General features: G+C 40.5%; 1 protein-coding gene across 2 annotated transcripts in view; it reads left to right on the top strand.

Moving 5' to 3' along the window:
• TPD52L1 (TPD52 like 1) overlaps positions 1-22,221 on the top strand; it is a 95,155-nt gene that overhangs the window by 36,348 nt on the left and 36,586 nt on the right. For both annotated transcript variants that reach the window (XM_082633461.1, XM_082633460.1), the window contains exon 2: positions 21,586-21,701. In XM_082633461.1, the coding sequence (XP_082489587.1) occupies positions 21,586-21,701 (116 nt within the window). The remainder of the gene's footprint in view (positions 1-21,585; positions 21,702-22,221) is intronic.

Here is a 22,221-nt window from a genome sequence, read left to right as displayed (position 1 = left end):
GTCAGCACTGTCAAAGCACTGCCAGGAAGTAGGACTGTGGCCAGGGCTTCAAGCTGAGACCCTGGCTCTCAGCCCCATCTTCATCTGATCTTGAACTCTGCTTTGCTCCCTGAATGGAGGAGCTCAAGGTCTGTCCACCTTTAGGGACAGAATATCTGCGGTTAGTTTCCAGTGGATCCTGATTACAGCAGAGGCAACCGCAAAGGCTCTCAGCCACTGGGAGGCTCTTACAGTACTTTAAACCCTTTAAGGCAATTTGAGTCTTCTGTGTCTGTTGTCTTTGAAGGCATCCTGTGTAGTATTTGAAACCTGTAGTGGCCAGGCTAAGTGATTTTTCAGTTGTTCACTGGAGGTGGAAAAAAATCACAAAACTCTTCTTTATTTTACATTTCTACTCACTTGCAGTGGCTCCCCCAATTCTACGCCTCTACACATGTTTGGATGCATGGAGTAAGGGAAATCTGTTTGCAAACACATGAGCAGCTTCCAGAGCTGGGAGGCCTAGGGACATACTGAGATGATAAGTTGCCTGAATATAGAAAAAGCAGGGAAACCTGGCTCGACCATTTTCTCTCTGTGAACATCAATTTTCTCATCTATAAATTAGGGGTAGGGATGCCTAACCGTATGAATTAATGAGCATCAAACCCCTTGACCTAGGGCCTGACACATGAAGAACACAAGTGTCAGCTCCTTCCCAGCAGCCATAATCGTGGATGTGGGGCTGCCTCTGTGCCCCAGGAGAGCTTCCTCAATGGTTCTCAACTGGGTGTGGTTTTGCCCTGCAAACACGGGGCAATGTCTGGAGACAGTTTGATAGTCCTGGCTGGGGGAAGGGTACTACTGGTATCTATCTGGCAGAAGCCCTATAAATTACTGAACATCCTACAATGCACAGGACAGTCTTCCACACCAAAGAATCCTCTGGCTCCAAATGTCAAATAGTGCTGGGGTTGAGAAACCCATCTGACTGAAAAGTCATAGCAAAAAAGGGCAAGGTTGGCTCATTTTCCTTCATCCTTAGGAAAAAGAACATACATTATGATAACATAACAATACTGACCTCTTCTGGCACTTAAAGAAACAGCCTATAAAATCTAGACAGTGCTATGAAGCTAAATCTGATTGTGGTGAAAGAAAACAAAAGTAAAGGTATTTTGTTTGTTTGTTTTAATTTAAATAAGCAATCCTATCTATTCAGCTGGTTTCTTGATTGTGGATTGATGGATCTAAGGCTGGATTTTATTGATTTTAATTTTTACCAATCATACAGCCTAAAAAATGTTTTGCTAGATTTGTATGATTTACTAAATAATTACTGATGTTTGCATGACATACAAAACCAAGAAAAGGTCAAGTGTTAAATTCTGTGTTTAGACACTTACTTCAATTCAAATGAAACTCTAACGGAAAAAGATATCAAGTTTAGCTTGCCTTAATATACAAGAAAATGTGCTAGAATTGAGCACTTGTATCACAAAATATCAGATGCTGATGAAAATTTTTAAATGACTTACTGCACAAGAATGCTTTAGAATCATAGGGCAGTTTGTAAAGCTTGACTTGCCTTGTGTTTCCACGTTGTTGCATCATTAGATGAAGTCTCCTTAATGGGTAATTACCACCTGCCTGCCTGGGTTGGGTTGCCTGGGATAACGTAGGTGAGCCTGCAGTCACTGCCATGTTTTATAGTCTGTGTTGAACTTCTGCAGTGGCACCTTTCTAAAAGAACAAACATTTTAAAGCCATGATTATTATTTAAACCCTTCTTTCAGTCATCTTACTTGAAGACTGGTTTTTAAGTTTTGTTTGCCACCGACTGGGAAGGATTTTAAAAGAGGACCAGGATGCTTCCTGCTTCTATGTTTAGCGTGCCATAAGATCCATTAATAAATTCTTTGATCTTTTTAAAAAAAATAGTTCTAGATTTAGTCATTTGTTAAAAATGTGTTGAAAATTGACTACATGTGTACAAAATTGTACTAGCCACAGATTTAAATACGTATTTTCTTTGAAAAAATGTGCATTGAAAATATCAGAAATGTTTTCACAAAATAGAGACAAATGATATACACAGTTTCTCAATAATTCAGTGTGACCTAATTTTTAAATGTTCCTCAATAGTCATTTATCCCCAGAATGAGCAAAGGCTTGTGTGTCTGTGAGTGTGGGACAGTCGACCGGCTTCTGAAAACTTCTGATTGCGGTGGGCATGTGAGCACTGTCTGAGAGACAGGGAGGGTGGGAACTTTGGAACTGTACGCTCTCCCAGTACCTCCCCGGCTGTGTCCAAAGGCACTGTCTCCTCAGCCACCTTCGAAAAGCCAGACCCCCTTTGCCTGGGTCCATTTCGCTCAGTTTGTATAAGTTAGGATTTCTTCATGCGTGTTCCTTCGCCCACTCTATATTTGAAATAAAAACCACCATTCATGATTTAGAAGTGTGCATTGTCTCCCACTGATACCAAAATTGTAAAGTGAATGAGTTATTTAATGGTTTATACATATACTGTATATATACTGTTCTTTGATGATAACATTGACACAATTGAAAAGACTCATCTATTCGTTCTACATATTCGTTCTTACATATGTAAAAAAATCTATCTTCCCACGTATGGCTTTTTAAAAATGGTCCTTGATTTTGATTTTTGATTGCAATTTGTAAGACTCTGTGACTGTCTTGCTCAGAAAGGTCTCCTTGATCCAGTGATCCTCCTTATTTTTTCTGTCTTCTTGGTGATTTTTGGCTGGAGGTTCCAATAATTCTCCTGTTATATGCCACAACGGTGCTAAGTGCTGGAGATTCAGACATGATTATGACAGTGTCTCTATTCTTGAAGAGTTAACGGGTAAGGACTAATTTAGCCCTAAATTCAATGTGATGAGTGCTGGAATGGAACCAGTGAGAGCAGATAAGACACATACATGAGGAAGCAGTTAATTCAGAGAAAAGCTTTCACAGTGTAGGCACCATTTTACCTGGGCTTAGAGGACGAAGCAGTGTTGGACACATGAAGTGGTAGGGAAGGGCATGACTTGCCAAAGAGTAGCATGAGTAGAGGAATGGGAGCAGAGATTGCCCAGGGCTCTGAGAATGACTGGTGAGCTAGTACAGCTGGAGAGTAGGCTGACTGATGGAGAAAGGCTGAAGGGCCCAGCATAGAGGGGCTCTACTCAGTCTCGATGCTCTGCTTCGAGGGTTATCTTTTATTCTGAATCCAGTAAAGAGACATCAAAGGCTCTACTGTGATGTTACAGACCAGGATAGGAATGATGTAGGGCCCCTGAGGAACCCAACTAGAAAGATCTGTACTTTCTTCTTAATATATATTTATTTTAGAAAATTTGAAGAATACAGGAAAGTGGAAGTAAATGAAAAAAAATCACCTGTAAATCCACTTCCCAGTAATATTCATTTTTAAGATTTTTGTGGATTTCCTTCATATAGTCTTTTCTATGCATAGAAAATATATGCACTTTAATATTCGATATAAAATTTGAAACTATGGTTTTATATGTTTTAAAATTAACATGATATTTTGAACTTTTAATGTTATTATTAATTGTTTTTCTGGAAAATGATTTTTTTATGATGCAAAATGTTCCTTTTTATGGATTTACCATAGAGTGTATAAATAATCCTCCATTTTTTGGCATTTAACATATTTCACCCTTTTTGTTGTTGTTAGTCTTTAAGATAGTTTGCTGAGCATACCAGTTAATATTGTTAAAAATACCACATCAGTGATATTGTGTATTTTTTCACTAATTCCACTGACAAAAGATAATAAATAGTAAATAAATAAATGTTGGTTGACCTGAATGGAAATGAGGCATTTGCTTTGATGGTAGTGAGAATAATTTGAGTTAGACATTAGAAAGGACTTCCTTACTATAACAATTGTGAGACATATTTGTAACCGTGGGACTCCAGAACCCATTTTCTGGATATTTTAAAACTTAATAGCCAAGATTTAAGTATTATCTTTCTTACCTGAATTGACTAGGATAGGTAGTATCTTATATCTATATTTATACTTTTCTAATCCTTTTAAGTTTTACTTATACATAAATTTGAAATTTTAAATTACAAATTTTGAAAAATTTTAACAATTACATGCTATGTTGGTCCATTCGGGATGCCATAACAAAAATACCATAGACCGGGTGGCTTAAACAATAGAAATTTATTTATCACAGTTCTGGAGGCTAGGAAGTCCAAGATCAAGGTGCCAGCAGATTCTGTGCCTGGTGGGAGCCCACTTCCTGGTTCATAGATGGCTGCCTTTTGCTATGTCCTCACATGGTGGAAGTGGGGAGAGATCTCTCTGGGCACTAATCCCATTCATGAGGGCTCAACCCTCATGACCTAATCACTTCTCAAAGACCCCCCACCTCCTAATATCATAACATTGGGTATTATGATTTCAACATGTGAATTTGGGGGCCACAAACATTCAGTCCCTTGCACATGCTTACTGTAACCAGCCAGGTAATACAGAGGTATGTAAAACAGAGTTAATCTTTTCCCTATCCAATCTCACCCTTTTGAAGTGAACAGCATTAATGATTTGGTGTGTATCTTTTCTCACCTTCCTCAGTGTTCTTACAAACACACAGACATTCATGTCCACATATAAAAGGTATTTTTGTTGGGCAGAGTACTGTGTGCTGGTTATTAATCCCATGGGAGCAGAACACTGTGCACCAATGCTAGGAGAGGACTCTAAACACTCCTGCCCGTTGTATCTTGATATTGGAGTTGCCAAGGAAAATACAACAACGTGGTCAGGCTCTAGATGGAACAGTGCTTTACTTGTATAGAAAAGAGAGCAAGATCAGCTTCAGTATTGTGCCTAGGTCCTTCATGGCTAGCAGGTCCCCTCCCTCACCCAGCAGCTGACTGGGGCAATTGACCTTACTCACCCCTCTCCTTTCTACCACCATCAGCAATAGAGAGGAATGATCGCAACTGCACCCCTGTGGAGTCTGAAATACTGAAAGCTGGGGTGCACTTGAAGGCCATGGACACACATGCTTAAGCAGAGCAAAAGAGCACCCACTGAGCCTGAGATAGGGAAAGAGATTCCCTCACGAGGTGATAAGCCCAGCACAGGCTATGTGGGCTCTTTATCTCTTAGTAAGGAAGTGTTCCAGGCACAAGGCCCATTTCTCGTTCAGCCAAATGGAGGTCCAAAGACTGCATGCTTGAGACTGCCTTTCCCAACAATTTTTATTGCTGTCCCCATATGGGTCATGGGTGAACATGATTTGGCAGCTTGCTTTACACATTTAACAACATACAGTGAACATTCCTCCTGGTCCATGAATGTCAATCCAGTTCATTATTTTTAATAACTGAAAAACAGTACGCAGTATGGGTATCCTGTACTTCTTTCAGGTGTTCCCCTACTGATGGGTAGCCAGGTTTTTTTAGTTTTCTGCCGCTACCAACAATGCTGCAGTAAATACTTTATACCTATTTTCTTACATCTTCTCCTTTTTTTCTGTAAGATTGATTCCCAAGAGTGGGATGGCAGGGTCAGAGGCTCTCCCAATCAGCTGTCAGAGTCCGGAAGCCAGTGATGTGGTGGAGGACCCGTTTTTCTACAACCTTGCCAACACAGGCTGTCCTCCAACGTTCGAATTTTTGCTCATCTCTTAGACGAAAAATCATACCACTTTGCAATTTTAATTTGCATTTTCCTTCTACTAGTAAGGTTGTCTTTTCAAAAATTATTTAGCCATTGTATTTTCTTGTGTATGACTTGCCTTAAGCTTTCCTAGTTCTTGCATGCTTTATTTCTGCTAAACATTTCATGATGCAGAAACACATCTTTCCATCTCTTTTAGCATTTATTTTCCTACTGAGATTTCAGGAGAAAAAGATTTTCTCCTGGACATTGTCAATAGCAGCTATTTGAAATGCTAAAGATTTGATAAGCAAAACTGGGGAAATGTGAATGCTACTGAACTGATTGTTTACAGTAAAGGTAAGGCTGCCTATAACTCTGACCAATGCTTTTTAAATGATCAGGCCTTCAAGTCTGGCTGTGGTACCAATAGGCTGCATCCTGGCATTATTCTTTAACTCTCACCATAGCCATAATGTTGTATAAGGACTAAAGAACTTTTAAAAGCTTATTAAAAAAACAAAAAAACATTGGGCCTGTGGAGGTCTTTCTTACTATTTACCCCTTTCTGTAAATATGCGGGGGGCGGGGGAGGGTTATATTTTGTTCTGCTTGAGTCCCTAGAAGATGTCTTCTATTGTAAAGGGAATGGTTTTACTTTTTTTGCTTGAACTTGCCCTGAAGAATGACCCAGACCTTTACAAAGACCCACGAGCATTCAAGGAATGACCAAGGATGGGAGTGTAGCCTGTCCAGTGAAGCTGACCATATGCAAGCTTGTGTCTGTCTCACTCCCTCAGGGGTTGGAGGAAACGAGAAACTGGTCCCGGGTCCCTTGACTGTAGCTCAGGTATCTCAAGATGACTCACCAAATAAATGAATGGAAAATCTAATTCTCGAGTCTATTTCTGATGGTGTAAGAAGAAAGGGGAGAAGTAGAGAGAAAAGGAGAAGGGATTCTTTGTTTTTTTAAAATGAGTGTGAATTTTTGTTGATGAGTTTGAATACAGGATAGTTTATTACCTTGGGCTTTTCTTGTAATATAAGTGAGACTGTCTTCCTTCTTGTTCAAGGCAAAAATCTAAGGCTGAGTGTTAAATTCCGCGGATTTATCTTTTGTCAGGTTTGGTTTCCTTTTCCAAGTTTCATGAGAGGTAAAGTTGAATATGTATATATAGGGCTGGGGGTTGTGAAATGAGGATGAGGATACAGAAAAAAGGATTATTTAAAAGTTAAATGATCTACCTATTTTTGGTTTGTCTATACACATTCTTGCAATAGTTTTATTTTTCCACATCAGTGTAGGAGTTTATTCAGAGAAGGAAGTTCCTAGAGTCTGTCCATCAGGAAGATTAGTTATGTTTTGTTTTTCCATAACTATTTGTTTGGTTTTTTATTCACAAATTTGTGGCTGCTGCGTTTTTATCACTCTGCTTTTGGATTGTTTTGGTCTGAGTTGCAGATTTATCCACTGTGCATCTATTTTGTGTGTGTCAAACTGTGCCTTTCTAGAATAGCAAATGATGGTTTGGAATGGGAAGAATATTTCAAGTGCCTTAATCTTATACTTGAAACGTAGGCAATTGGAGAAGCCAAGAAGGTTCATGATAAACGTGTCACGTGTTTTATTTATTTATTCTCTTACATGTATTTTAAATGATGAAAAGTTGCCCATGTTATGGAAAATGGATGGAGTTACCTTTAAAAATGCTTAAGTTCCATTTATGTACATCTGTGTGTGTACATACACGCACTTTTTAACAAGAGTTAAACTCCCCACTAAAACTCATATATGGGAAATGTGTAGTGGGCATCCTCACTTACGGGGAAGCTCCACAAGATTTGGGAAGAGTCCTAGGACATTCATATTAAGATAGGAAATACAGGCTGTCTTCACATGGCTCAAATTTTTGTAAATCCAGGATGGAAGTCATTCAATTCTGAGACATCTAATCAGGATCTTTAATTTTAAGTTCTTTTCCATTTTGGGGAAGCTCTTTCAAATGCTTTCTGCTTTCAACTTCTCTTTGGAGACCTAGCTCTCAATCCTTAAGGGTGAGCACAAAGCATGCATATTTGGAATTATAATGTGTCCTCTTTATGAGATCCAGATTCTAGTGACTGGCTTCCTCTTTGGTTCTAATATTTAAACTCTAAAATTCTATCAGCATTAATCTCAGTTGAATCAAACTATACTCATCTGCCCAAACCATCCTTTTTCCTTCCTCTCCCCTAAAGTATTACTAAAATGTAGTATACTTTTTAGATGTTTGAAGATAGAAGATTATCTAGTCCAGTAAAAAGAGAAGTATAAACCAAGGAAAGCACTGCCGTCACCTTAAGAACTGGTACCCACAGAGGATCAAAGACCAAAAATAATATGAAAAGCCTCAACATCTGCAAATCTCTATATCTACTCCACGTTCGACAAAAAAAATGTAGCAACTGTACTATTTCACAGGAAAAAGCACCCCATGATCACTTCCCTGAGACGGTTTCCACATCAGCAATCTTGCACTTAAATTTCCCAAATCCAGCCTCATCCTCTGCAGATGACAATACTTTTGTGAGCTTTCAAATAATGTTCAAATTCTGCCGTTAGTGTCGGAAATCACTCATTCCCGATTCACGGGCGGTGATGAACGGGTCTGGATTCCTGACATAACTAAGGAACTTGCAGCATCAGTCGAGCTTCTTACCCCAGCTTCTTGGAAACCCAAACAGCAGTCTGTCTCCATCTTTTAGAAGCTGATGGCATTCCTGCCCAAGACCCCAGTGTCATTCTGCTGCTCCTGTGCTTTGTGACCATGGCCATGGCCTGAGGTCACACCAGGAGGTAGTTTTGGAGCTCATTCCAGAGCTGGAATCTCTGTCCGGATTCACGATGGAACCAACAGGTCAAGCAATCTTTTTACAACCCAAGGTCCAGCTGTCTACCTTATCATGATTGAGGTGTCTGAGGAATTAGGAATCCTTGGTTAGGTAGCACATCTGTTGCAGACAGAAGAGAAAACCCTTCAGGGCAGCTGCTTAAGCCAAGAAGGAAAGGAACTTTGCATGGGATCGATGAAGGCCGATCTTGCCTGGGTGGAGCTTTTCTCAAAGCAATGGGTGGATCTTGAAGCCCTCAGATGTTTTCTGCTTCATTTGTCCTGAAACGATTCCTCCTCCTGTTGTACTGGAAGTAGCTAGCCGTTGCCCCCACCAGGGTCACCACCACCCCGCACACGATAGAAGACACAGTTTTTGCTATCCTGTTGCCTTGTGGGCTGCCGTACGAGGGATAGCCATCTCCACCTGCAGACGGACTGGGCCTGGGCCTGGGCGGGTAGCAGCATCATCGAGGTCCCTGTCGCTCAGGAAACCGTCCATTTGCTCCCCCGCTCCCCTTGCTGCGTGGCTGGCACAGTCCGTTTGGTGCCGAGAACCAGGCTCGGCACATAGCAAGCACTCAATGAAATGCTTTCACAGTCCTCAGTGCAAGCTAAGCTGCCGTCCTCAAAAGGGGTCCGTCTGGGTGGGCTGCTGCAAACCTGCCAGGGATACTTTCCTGTCCCTCGCACCCACCTGGGCAGCCTACTACGGCCCCGCTGCACGGCCTGAACGGCGGACCGGGCCCCCGGGGCTAGCCCCCTGTCCCAGGACAGCCTTGATGTCCCAGCCGGGAGCATGGGGCATGGCTCCAGGCTCTGTCCCCTCTCCCCGTCCTGCAGTCTCCCCGTCCAGGCCTGCTTCGTGTCACATCTTTTAATTGAAAATTGACTTTGTGGTTTTTTCCCATGGCTTTGAGTGTGGTCACTTGAAATGCTTGTAACCAACAGAAGCCATTGGTGTGGATAAGGCCGTGTGACCTCAGGTGAGGAATAAAAACTCAGGTCTGAGTGGCTCACTCTTTGGTTGTGATTCATGTTGGCCTCACACGAGTGAATTTCAGAAGCAGTCCCTGGAGGAACACATCTACCACATCAACCATAAGGAACTTAAGCTTCTCTGTTTCTGGCTTTCATTAAAGAAAACCCGGTGTTTTCTATACTTGTTCCCTTGACCCACTTTTAAACATTTAAAGAAATTTTTTTCTACAGTATTCACAGTTAACTGAAGTTTTCTTTTACTGATGTTTTCTAAGCAACTTAAATTAACACAGAGGTTCGACAGTGTAACACAACTATGTCCTGGGTGACATGAAGGGACACCTTTCTACCACAGATAGTCCCAGGTATATGTCAGTTTTCAACTTGTCGGGATGTTGGGTAAGATCCTGCTGTAGGTGTTTTCTATTACCAAATGGAGTTCATGTTCTAGGGACACCCATCATGTCTTGAGAATCCTAGTTCCTCTTAAACTTTCTCCCTTTAATTACTTGTATCTTTTTCAAGGAAGTAGAAACTTAGAATTGTTTTATTGGGGAATATAAAGGTATAAACTCAGGCAGAACATTGATAGAATGAAAGCTAGCCTCTGGCTTAATGTAGTTCTTGAAGGGACTAGATGCAGTAACAAAAATGTAGTGATGGTGCCAAGACAGCTGATATATTGATGTGTGCTCATTGTTACTTCTCTGCTGCGTTATTTACTACTTATGTCTATGGCCACAGCGTTGGTTGTAAGTCTTGATCATTTTGTCTTCAACACTGCAAAAAGACAGATGCTCCCCTGACTGAATATCAGATTTAATTTGTAGGCATTTGAATAGTACATATGTAAGGTCATGAGAGCTAATTAAATTAGTCCACAAATATTGATATTTATGGAGAACCTTGTATTAAGAGTGTATAAAGGACCTCATAATCTGAAGGAGGAGAAAGATAATGAATTGTGTAGTTAAAATATAGCATAAGTGATAAATATCTTGAAGTCATCAAACTCTCTTTATTCTTCCCAATGCTTACCAAATAATCTTTTGCTGTTCATTTGGTTTCTCTAGTAGATTTTGTTCTGAGAAAGTAAAGAGCACAGAATTTCCCGAAAGAAATTTGGTCTTCTTGGCAAATCAGTCTCCCAGAAGACTTGTTACTGGAAACTATCATCTAAGAGGCTGATTACCACAATGTGAAGTAGTGAAATAAAATATCTGGACTTAACAGACCACAGAATATGACATCTCTCAAAGATGCAGCCAACCTGGGGGATCCCAGCCTGAATGGCCAGCTGGTCTTTCACAATAATGGAAGCCGTGTCTTAATGCAAGGACATTTTCTGTAGTTACCCCAGTAAAATGATGCCACAAAGCAGGCCGCTCCCATGGGCCTGGGCAGCACCACTGTAGCCATAGGGGAGCAGGGCGTCTCCATCCCTCAAATTTCCACAGCTCTCAGTGCCTTCAGCAGCACCCTAAAGGCGTGGGTTGGGCATGAGCCCAGGGAAGCCTTGGGTAAATGGGGCCAGTTCAGACTGTCTGGGATCCTTTTTTTTTTTTTTCCTTTTTCTTTGCGGTACGCGGGCCTCTCACTGCTGTGGCCTCTCCCGTTGCGGAGCACAGGCTCCGGACGCGCAGGCTCAGCGGCCGTGGCTCACGGGCCTAGCCGCTCCGTGGCATGCGGGATCCTCCCCGACCGGGACACGAACCCGTGTCCCCTGCATCAGCAGGCGGACTCTCAACCACTGCGTCACCAGGGAAGCCCTGTCTGGGATTCTTATCCCTGACGGTAGGTAGGAGTCCTGATCAGACCTTAGTCACAGAAATGATCATTTAGGTCTATGTGCATCCCTGATTGATTTGAGCTCCTTGAAGATGGCCTGCCCTTCAGGGCTGTGCAGTACTTACTTAACTCTTGAGTGCCATGTACTTTCGGCTAACTTAGTATCCTGTTGAATTTTGGTAACCTCATCAATACACAATGCACCTAAAGTTTTTATATCAAAGGTATGTTTCCTCTTACAGTCAGAAGACAGTTACCTTGTACATATGGGTAAATGAGAAATGGAAGGAAATATTTCCATATATTTGTTTATCTCTATCTGTAATAGCATGTCACTTCCATCTTTAGCCAACATTAGGTTTTAGTCAGTCACAAATTTTTCTTTAGAGAGTAGAGTCTATTTTAACCAGCATCTGACTATGTGGATTATTACCTAAACAGCATATTAAAAAAAAGGAGGAAAGATGGAGTATAAGCATTTAATTTAGTCGTCTACAACCTCAGAAGCATCTTTAGATAAAATACTTAGTAAAAAGCATAAAGTCCTTATTCAACTGATTAGTACACTCTCAGGCTGAGCGTTACAGGGATGATCTTTTTTAGCTACATTATTAAATGACACCGAAGCTTTAGAAAATAATGCTATTAGTAGTGGTGACTCATGTGTTCTTCATATTTTAAGAAGGATAATAAAATTTTACAGCACAGTGTCTGAAATATTTTCTTCATAAACTTGTTTAACTATAATCATAGTAATATATAGTATTATGTGTATTAATGCAATTTATAAAATGCAAGTCGTAATGTAGCTTTTATTCTATATAATATTTAGTAGTAATATATAGAATAATGTATATCATAATATATAGAGTAATGTACATCGTAATACATAGAGAAAGCAAAAAAGCCATTTTAGATCAATTTAAGGCACACGACATGTTAACTTGTTATTCTAGTGTTGTTGGCAACTTGGTAGGATTCTTAGAAGAGAAACTGAGGAGGAAGGGGAGAGAGCCTTTCGAGAGAGATGGAGTGGCACAAAAACATAACAATGAATAGAACATGAGTGAGGAACACTGCATATGACAGCCTGGTGGGTTTTGAGGCCTTGGCGGGAGAATCCTAGGCAGGCTACTTGGAATCACCACTTGTAGCCAGCCGTGGAAGGTTTTGAATGCTAGTGTAAGAATTTTCAAATTTAGGCTAGAAGCAATTCCATTCTATCCATTTAATGTTTTTGCAACTGGGTTTTAACATGATGAAGGTTATGTGTTCAAAATATTAATTTGAGTGTTGTGTAGATTGGGTGGTGGAGAAAGAGACTACAAGCAAGGAGGTAAAATTTAGCTAAGATTTAAATAATTTTGAGTGTGTAGTGACAAAAGCCCTAAATCACAGCAAGCAGTATGCACAGCAAGCAGTACTGTGTCATAGCAATGAAAATTCAAAAGGATAGACAGATATGATAGATGATGAAAAGATATGGAAAGGGCATCAAGAAGACTTGGTAAGACAGAGAAAACAAGCCTATGGTTACCAAAGGGGAAAGGAATTGGGGGAGGGATAAATTAGGAGTTTAAAATTAGCAGATACAAACTACTATATATAAAATAGATAAACCACAAGATCCTACTGTATTGCACAGGGAACTATATTCAATATCCTATAATAAACCATAATGGAAAAGAATATGAAAAAGAATATATAGACATATATATGTATAATTGAATCACTTTACACAACATTGTAAATCAGCAATACTTCAGTGTTTTTAAAAACAGAAGAGTTGGGGCTTCCCTGGTGGTGCAGTGGTTGAGAGTCCACCTGCCGATGCAGGGGACACGGGTTCGTGCCCCGGTCCGGGAGATGCCACATGCCACGGAGCGGCTGGGCCCGTGAGCCATGGCCACTGAGCCTGTGCGTCCGGAGCCTGTGCTCCGCAACGGGAGAGGCCACAACAGTGAGAGGCCCGCGTACTGCAAAAAAAAAAAAAAGAAGAAGAAGAAGAGTTGGTAGCTTGATTTTCTATTCTAGGGGATTAACTCAACAAATATTAGTTGAGCAACTCCTATATGAGAGGGTTTGGGAGATGAAAGCCCACCGTGGACTCGTCCCAGTGCTCAACAGTGGGAGACCCTGCATATATTAAAGGTACAGACTGCCATAGGTGGCAGCTGGGGTTTATGTGTCACCCCCTCTCTCAAAGGCTGGAGATAGGTTATCCCACTGGCGTGTCCTACATTAGGGTTCCAGCCTTGCTTTTAGGATGTGGGAGTGTAAAGCTCTCATTATATTGTTCTTAGCATTTGAGCCCTCTGCCAAAACTACAGGGCAACAAGGAAAAGCATTCAAAGCCCTATCTGCTCTACATGTGATTCAACAGTAGCCTAGATACGAGTTTCTGGTGAATGAATGAAAAGCAGTTCAAGAAGGGAGGTGCATAAGAAATAATATTTTGGATTTTTTGTGTGGAAGATTTAGTAAATGTGCAGAAGGGATTCTAATAAATAAATTTGTTTTATAGCTTTAATTTCTACCCTACTCAAATTAACATGTATTAGCTTTTTGTGTGTGCACTCAGATATAATCATAAATCCAACAATAATGAGATTAGCTCAATAGCTTTTCCCTTAGGGAATAAATGGAGATATTTTGAAGTTTTATGTTAAAAGAGTGCCTGAAGCTATTTTTACCAAACATCATGAAGAAAATATAATTAAGTAATAAATATTACAGTTGTAAATTTATTACTTAAAACATGGTGAATTTTCATTTAAGCTATTTTATTGAATTCTTTTTTTTTTATTAAGTCCTAGGATAACTTTGTATTCTTTTTGAAAATATGCACTTCCTTCGCTGGATTTATTTCTTAATTCCTGAATATGGTGCACACACACAAACATGCAAGATTCTTTTGTTATTTAAAAGAAATTCTGTAACTTTTATATATTTGCCAATAATTCAGGATATGGTCACTCATCTGAAATCACAGTTCATAATCATTTTACCTCATAGCTATCTGTACTGTTTCAGTCATGTGCATGAAGCCACAGCCTAACCCAGGGGAGTGCTTGACAGGATGCATTCAAGTATGTTGATGCCAATAGGTGATTTCATTTCAGGGTTGGAGGGGAGGCACTTTAATCCAAAGTTCACTCTTGATTTGTACTCAGCAGCATTTTGTTTACTATTCTTCAGATGGTTGTAAACCAGGTAAAGGCATGGGCTTAGGACTCAGACTAACCTAAGTTAGAACACAGCAACTTGTAACTGAGCCAGACTCTGAACCTAGGTCCCATGAGTGAAGGTGCCCGTTAGCAAAGGCTGAGACTGGCCCACAGTGACTTCTCAGTTGGACCTGGTTCAGTTTGTTGTGTGATTCAGTCCCATATGTGGGACTTAAATGAGTCATCACTGGGTCGTTGTAGGTATAGTGAAAGCAGGTGGATGGTAGCATTTGATGAGTATTTAAAGACCTACCTGCTTCCCCAGGATGTCACCTGGCCAATGCAGAAGCACAATTCCTGCAGTAGAGTCATTCCTGTGAATATTTGTTACTTTTATTAAGACAGGTCTATATATTTTGTTGCATGTACTAATGAAAGTAAAATGAGCATCTTGAAGTGCAAAATACTCCACAGCAGGTTTGCAAGGTTTATTCACACTACATCTTGCTGCACATACTTGTGCTCCATACCTGATCTATACCTATACCTCTACTACCCTTGGGCTTTGGATAGTGGGGAAGAAAAAATTGCTTTAGTCCATTCCAATACAATCATTTTTAAAGCCCCTTTAAATAATACTTAATTCCTTAGTAAAATTACCCTCTAGCTCAGAATTCTTTTTCAGCTCCCCTTTTCCTTGTCCCAGCTAAGGGGATGTCTGGTATATGGAAGCAGGAAGGGCCCATGTAGTGCCTTGGCTTCTTCTCTGGCTCTTTGGGCCACTGGGACCATGAAGTCTTCCGATGCTGACGTTTTCTGCAGATATTACTTGTGATCTTGTCTTCCTTACCTGAGTCTGGGCCCAGTAACCTTTCCAAGCTGATTCAGCTTCACTTTGGCTTTTGATGGCTGATTTCTCCACCCCCTCCACCCAGACCTCTGGCCAGGGCCAGTAACCTCTGCTCCTGCTGTAGGGGCACCAACCCTTTGCCAAGGCAGCAAGTTTCTCCCTAAGTGCTAAGGGGAGTTCTGGTTCCCATGCGTGGTTAACTGACTGCAGAAGAGTGAATTGGGGAACTAAACACCAAGGGCCAAGATGCCCAACCACCCAGCACCTGTTGATAGGGATGTGGCTGTGCTCCAGGTTGGTGCAGGACAGCCTGAAAGATATTCTTCTCTGGAGCGACTACTGCCCTCCAGATGAGAGTGGGACAGGCTTCCTATATCAGTCAGGGACCAGGAAAGAAGTAAATGGATGACATGCTCAAAAGGGGTGCCTGATTCAAGAGTTTAATGAAGGGACTATTAGAAAGATAGGAAGAATTAAGGGAAACCAACAGGGGATGTTGAAGCTCCTCAGAGCAATAGCAGCAGGAAGTCAATACAATCCCTAGGCTGGAGGACAGGGCGGGGTTCTAGGAACTTGACAAGAGCTGAGCTGTAGAAGAAAACTACTGAACAGAAGCTGTAGTCTTTGGTGCTGGAAAAATAAAACTGCACAGTGCAGCCTGGCAGGGAGAGAGGCAGTCCCTGCCCCTTTCTCTCCCGCAGGGTCCCGCTGAGGCTCTGATGGCCAATGCAGAAAGGAAGCAGAGGGTGAGCGAACCATGTTGATGTAATCCTTAGGCCAGTCTCCCAGGCACAGAGCAGAGTGGAAGAGGATAGAGGGTGGGTCTGGAGATGCAAACAGAACCTCCAGCAGGTTCCTCTATAAATCTTTCTGGGCCAAAACCCAAAGGGAAAGATTGGACATACACACCTCACAGCTCCTCTCCTTCTTTCTCCCTTCCCTCTTCCCGCCTGCTCCCGGGCACAGAGCAGGAGGCACATACATCCTTGGTAAATCCTCATGCACTGTGTACCTAAGGGGAACTTCCTGGCCTGGATGTCCTGGCCTTGGCTTCTGAGGTACAAAGAGGGAAATAAAGATGTGGAGAACATCCCCTCCTAAGAATATTGCCCATTTTGCAAAACTGTTGTCTTCCTGGCAAATCCAATTTCGAATGCCAAAAATCTAAATATTGGGCTTCCCTGGTGGCGCAGTGGTTGAGAGTCCGCCTGCCGATGCAGGGGACACAGGTTCAAGCCCCGGTCCGGGAAGATCTCACATGCCGTGAAGCGGCTGGGCCCGTGAGCCATGGCCGCTGAGCCTGCGCGTCCGGAGCCTGTGCTCCGCAATGGGAGAGGCCACAACAGTGAGAGGCCCGCATACCGCAAAAAAAAAAAAAAAAAAAAAAATCTAAATATTAATCTTTGTGTTTCTTTTGCTCCTTTCTCTACCTCAGACAGATGGATGCCTTAGACCAGCTAGGAAAATACTATATCTTGGGGAGGCTAAAACACAAAAGAGAACATAGCACGTTAATACTTTTAAAAACTGTCACCCCCAGATTTCACCAATATGTTGCTGAGGTCTGTATGGAAATGTAAACATTTTCACATATCTTATCTGATTTAACATCATTTAATCTTAACAACAATCCTGTAAGGTGTTCATTTTACAGATGAGATAATTGAGGTCAAGTGTCCTCTGCTGGTTAGTGGCAAGCCCACAGGTAGGCAGAATTCCAAGTGTCCCAACTCCTGTTGTAGTGCTCTTTCTTCTATGCCAGATAAAGGCGGCGTAGTCTGCACATATGGAAAAGAGAAAAATTCATAATGTATTGGTACCTGCTAAAAATTGTGCTTCTTGAACAGCTTGCCCACTAATTATTGCTTTTATTAAAAATATGTTTTAATCTTCTCTAATATCTTCTTCCATAGTAACTAGGTTAGTTTATACTCATTTTGCTGCCCATCTCACATTATCATCTGTCACTTGGTATCTCTTCCTATTTGCTTTTTTTTCTTTCTGATTTTGACTCTTTCACTGTTTAATCACTTTTTAAAATCGAACTCCTTTTTTCCCCTACTCCTTGATTCATGAGTAATTGCTACTTCCCTAACCCAGTGAGTCAAAAAAATGATGGGGAACTGGCATTTATTTCAAAGATAAGAGTAAAGAAGGTAGCTGGTCTAATTAGACCTGACCTAACTAGCAGCTTCTGGGCTCCAGGCAGATTTCCTGAATGGCTGCTTTCTGGGAGAGAAACTTTGAGATTCATGATGTCTCTGAGGAGTGACATGTGTGACAGATCAGAGCTGAAGGCCAGTGCAGGAAATATCTCACTTTATAAGATTTATATAACTTCCCCCTGAAAAGTAGAAGCTACCGGCTGGATAAGGGGAGGTCTGTCCTTCCCTAAATTTGCTAGAAGTTTCCCAGTTCACATATTAGCAATTAAAATGGATTTCGAATCTTCCTAGAATATAGGAAGATACTAAAGATGTTTGATGTCTTGAAAAGTCTAAGTGCCCGGAACTATTGTCTGTTCCCTGGTACATGTCCTCTCATACTGTCAAGAAAGGAGAAGATGGAGAATTTAGGTTCTGGCTAAGTTTGAGCAGTGTCTGCTAAGTTCCTGGGCCAGGCTGAGTTGGGGAGAAGACCAGAGTGTCTTACAAGTTCCTCCTATGGCTCTTCCCTAGCCCCCAGTGCAGGCAGGCAGCTTACCTTCTGGGCCAATCTCTTAAAACTGTGCTTGGAATTACTGCTGATTCCTGATTTAGACAGTTATCCTAGAACACTGACTAAAAATATATTGGCCACATGTAAACATAAATATTTACCAGCAAAAATAAATGACAGTGTTTAAAACCTTTTAAATGACCTACTTAACATTCTTGTACTGAGAATCTAGAGATATTCTCCTAGGTTGCTGATGTTTGCATAAAACTGACACCACCTTTCTGGGGTATAACTAGGCAGAAGCTTTAAAAATGTCCATGGCCTTTGCCTCTGTAACCCAACGTGTAGGAAATCATCAAGATTTTGCCTAATGACTTGGCAAGGAGATGTTCACTGCAGCTCCCCAATAAACAGGATAAATTATCATTCATACATGAGACAAAATATACAACCATAAAAATAAATAAAGGTAGATATGTGTTTTTAGACATGAAGTATATCATGTTATCCTATTGAAAAAGTAAATTAAATTCACAACAGTAAATGCATATAAATATATACAAGAAAATGTAAACAAATGCATAGAAGAAATACGAGAAAGGAGGGACAAAATGATCATTATTTCTGGGTAGTGTGATTAATAGTAATTTTAATGACTAATGGGTCATTTTATTTTATTATCTTTTACAACAAACAGGTATTACTCATGAAAAAGAAATACTTAGCATTGAAACTGGTCTCCCCCACTTCTCAGAGAAAACCATGGTCCTGAATTTTTTACCATAGCCTTGCTTGTCTTTTTACTTTTATTCCTAAACAGTACTTTATTTAGTTTGTGTGTTTGGGGACTTCATATAAGTGCAATTATACTTTATTATTCTTCTGCAACTTGTGTTTTTCACTCAGCATCTTGTTTCTGAGTTTCATCCATGTGGTGTGCAGGGCTGTAGTTGACTCATTTCACTAGGGTTGAGTTGTCTTGGTGTAAATGACCACGGTGTGCTTATATGTTCTCCTGTTGATAGACTTTTGCTGACTTACAGTTTTTTGCTACCATGAAAGTTCTTATTAATGACCTCAGGTACTGATGTATGAGTGTCTTGGGTATATCCATAGGTGTGGAATGCTGGATTGTAAGGTGTGTGAATGTTCAACTTTACTAGATAATGATAAATTTTTTTCAAGTTATTTGTATCTATTTATATTTTTGCAAGCAGTGTATCAGAGTTTCCATCCTCTACATAGTCATCAACTTTTATTAATATCATCAAGCTTTTAACTTTTTGCTAATCCAGTGGGTATGAAATGTTTTAATTTGTATTTCCCGGAATATCAATGAGGTTGAGCATGTTATTCTGGATTTATTAACCACTTGTGATTTCTCCCTGTAATGAATCTGTTTGGGTTTTTTGGCCCATGTTTCTATTGGGTTATTTCCATTGTTTATGTGGGTTGGTAGGAATTCTGTTTATTCTGGGAACTAATCTTGCTAGTTCTACATCTGGGAGATATCTTCTTCCATTAGTGGCTTGTCTTTTTATTTTCCATACAGTTAGTGTTTTTGATGAAGAAACATTCTTATTTTTTGATTAAGAGCTGATTTACAATACTATATTAGTTTCAGATGTACAATACAGTGATTCAGTATTTTGATAGATTATACTGCATTGAAAGTTATTCTAAAGATATTGCCTATATTCCCTGTGCTGTACAATATATCCTGTATCTCATTTATTTTATATAGTAGTTTGTCTCTTTTAATCCCCTACCCCTATCTTTTCCCTCCTCCATCCTTCTTCCCACTGGTAATGACTAGTTTGTTCTCTATATCTGTGAGCTGTTTCTGTTTTATTTGTTTGTTTTATTTTTTTATGTTCCACATATAAGTTATAACAAACAGTATTTGTCTTTCTCTGACTTATTTCACTAAGCATAATACCCTCTAGGTCCCTCCACATTTTTACAAATAGCAGAATTTCATTCTTTTATATGACTAATGTTCCATTGCGTGTGTGTGTGTGTGTGTGTGTGTATATGTATATATATGTGTGTATATATATATATATATATATATATGTATATATATATATGCCGTGTCTTCTTCATCCATTCATCTGTTGATGGACACTTAGGTTGCTTCCAGATCTTTGTTACTGTAAATTATTCTTCTATGAATATTGGGGTGTATATATCTTTCAAGTCAGTGTTTTTGTTTTCTTTGGGTAAACACCCAGAAGTGAAATTGATGGATCATATAGTAGTTATATTTTTGGTTTTTTGAGGAACCTCCATACTATTTCCATAACGGCTGCACCAATTTGCATTACCACCAAGAGTGCACAAGTGTTCCCTTTTCTCCTCACCAGCATTTGTTATTTGTGGTCTTTTTGACAATAGCCATTCCGACAGGGGTGAAGTGATAACTCATTCTTAATCTTATCCATCCTTTCTTTCATGATTTGCCCTTTTTTTGTGTCTCAAGAAATCCCTTCCTACCCAGAGGTTCATAAATATAAAGTCCCATATTGTCTTCTAAAATATTTATAATTTAATCTCTATTAATGGTGTGAAGGTGTCCAATTTTATTTTTACTATATGGAAAACTATTTGTTCCAGGACAATTTATTAAAAGACCTCCCTTTTTCCAGAGATGTATAAATGCTAGCTCTGTCATAATTCATGTCATAAATAAAGCTTCTGTATATCTGTGCGCCTGTTTACAGAGGACATATGCATTTGCGTTGTCCAGGCACTTCCCACCTCCCTCTGACAGAGTCAGTGTGGCCACAATACTTCCTCACGGCTGCAGCTGCTCCAGGTTCCATATCTGCATATTTCCACATCGAAGTGGAAAAAAGTTTTAATACTCTCTTATCTCGACGTTCTTTTGGACCACCTGGGAGGTTGTGAATTCTCAGGGGAAGCCCTTTTGCCCTGTCCATTTCATGCTGAGTGTCAAGGCAGGCAGTTTACCTTGCAGATGCCTGTGGGGGAGTGAAGGTATTTACTTCCAGGTCGCCTTACTCTCAGGGTGTAGCCCTGTGGGCAGGAGGATTTATGGAGGGGTCTCACCATAACCTTCTCTCCCTCCGTGGCCCTGGGCTTTGTCCTCTGCCCCCTGCATCCCATGGGACAGTAAAAACCGAGGCTGGGATTCACCTGAGTGGTAAATGTAGAATTAATGAAGACTTGTTTTGTTTACATCTCAACTTCCCACTTTCACTTAGTTTTTGGGATTCTTAGTATTCTTTACTTTCTTGGCAGCTCATGACACATTTAGAAGGATTTCTTTCTTCTGGAATTTTTAGTTATTTTTCAGTGGGAGGGTCAGTCAGGGTATCTAGTTTGTCAGACCATGGAAGTAGAATTTGGCTAAATTCATTTTTTTTTTCTTTTTTGCGGTACACGGGCCTCTCACTGCTGTGGCCTCTCCTGCTGCGGAGCACAGGCTCCGGACGCGCAGGCTCAGCGACCACGGCTCATGGGCCCAGCTGCTCTGCGGCATGTGGGTTCTTCCCGGACCGGGGCACGAACCCGCGTCCCCTGCATCGGCAGGCGGACTCTCAACCACTGCGCCACCAGGGAAGCCCTAAATTCATGTTTTAAGTTGCGTTGTTTTGCCAATCTTGCCTAAAGGTTTGTTGGAGACTGAACCACTGCAAGGAAGAGATGAAGACACAGTAGCCAGTGCTGACTTCCCTAGCATGCTCTCTGAGGAGGAAAAAGAAGAATTAAAGGCAGAACTAGTTCAGGTATGTTTAGTAATCTTCTTATTGTTGCTATGTCTATCTCCAAATCCTGAGAATTATTGTTAGTTGATATAAGTTGCATATTACAATTATGTTGTCCTTCATTTAATAAGATTTAATATGTGATATATTATAAGGTGATTCATTTTTCTGAGGTACTTTTGTAATGCTAATTGTCCAATATCCATTGGTGGCCATAGGAAAACAAACGGTTATGCTGCTTAAGCAACAATAATTAGTTGTAAATATGCACCTCTTACTCTTTTTAGTATCACAGTGCTATGGGGACAATAAATCACTTACAAACCTTATGGAATTCCTTCAAGACCTTGGTACAGGCGCAAGCTGCCTTTGAAGAGCAGTTGTTGTTTTAGGTCAGCAGCTTAGCTCAACAAATACTGTGAAAGGATTTATGTTTATAATGAAAAATTCATTCATAGAAGCAACTGAATTTATTAAGTTGATGTGCTCTTTTTCAGAAGAATAAAGCTCTGGTGGTAGAGAGGGAAGCTATGATGACTTT

Source organism: Mesoplodon mirus (genome assembly GCF_964341445.2).
Source record: "Mesoplodon mirus genome assembly, chromosome: 10".
Taxonomy (NCBI): Eukaryota; Metazoa; Chordata; class Mammalia; order Artiodactyla; family Ziphiidae; genus Mesoplodon; species Mesoplodon mirus.
Note: the sequence above shows the minus strand (reverse complement) of the source record. Positions and strands in the feature narration are given on the sequence as shown.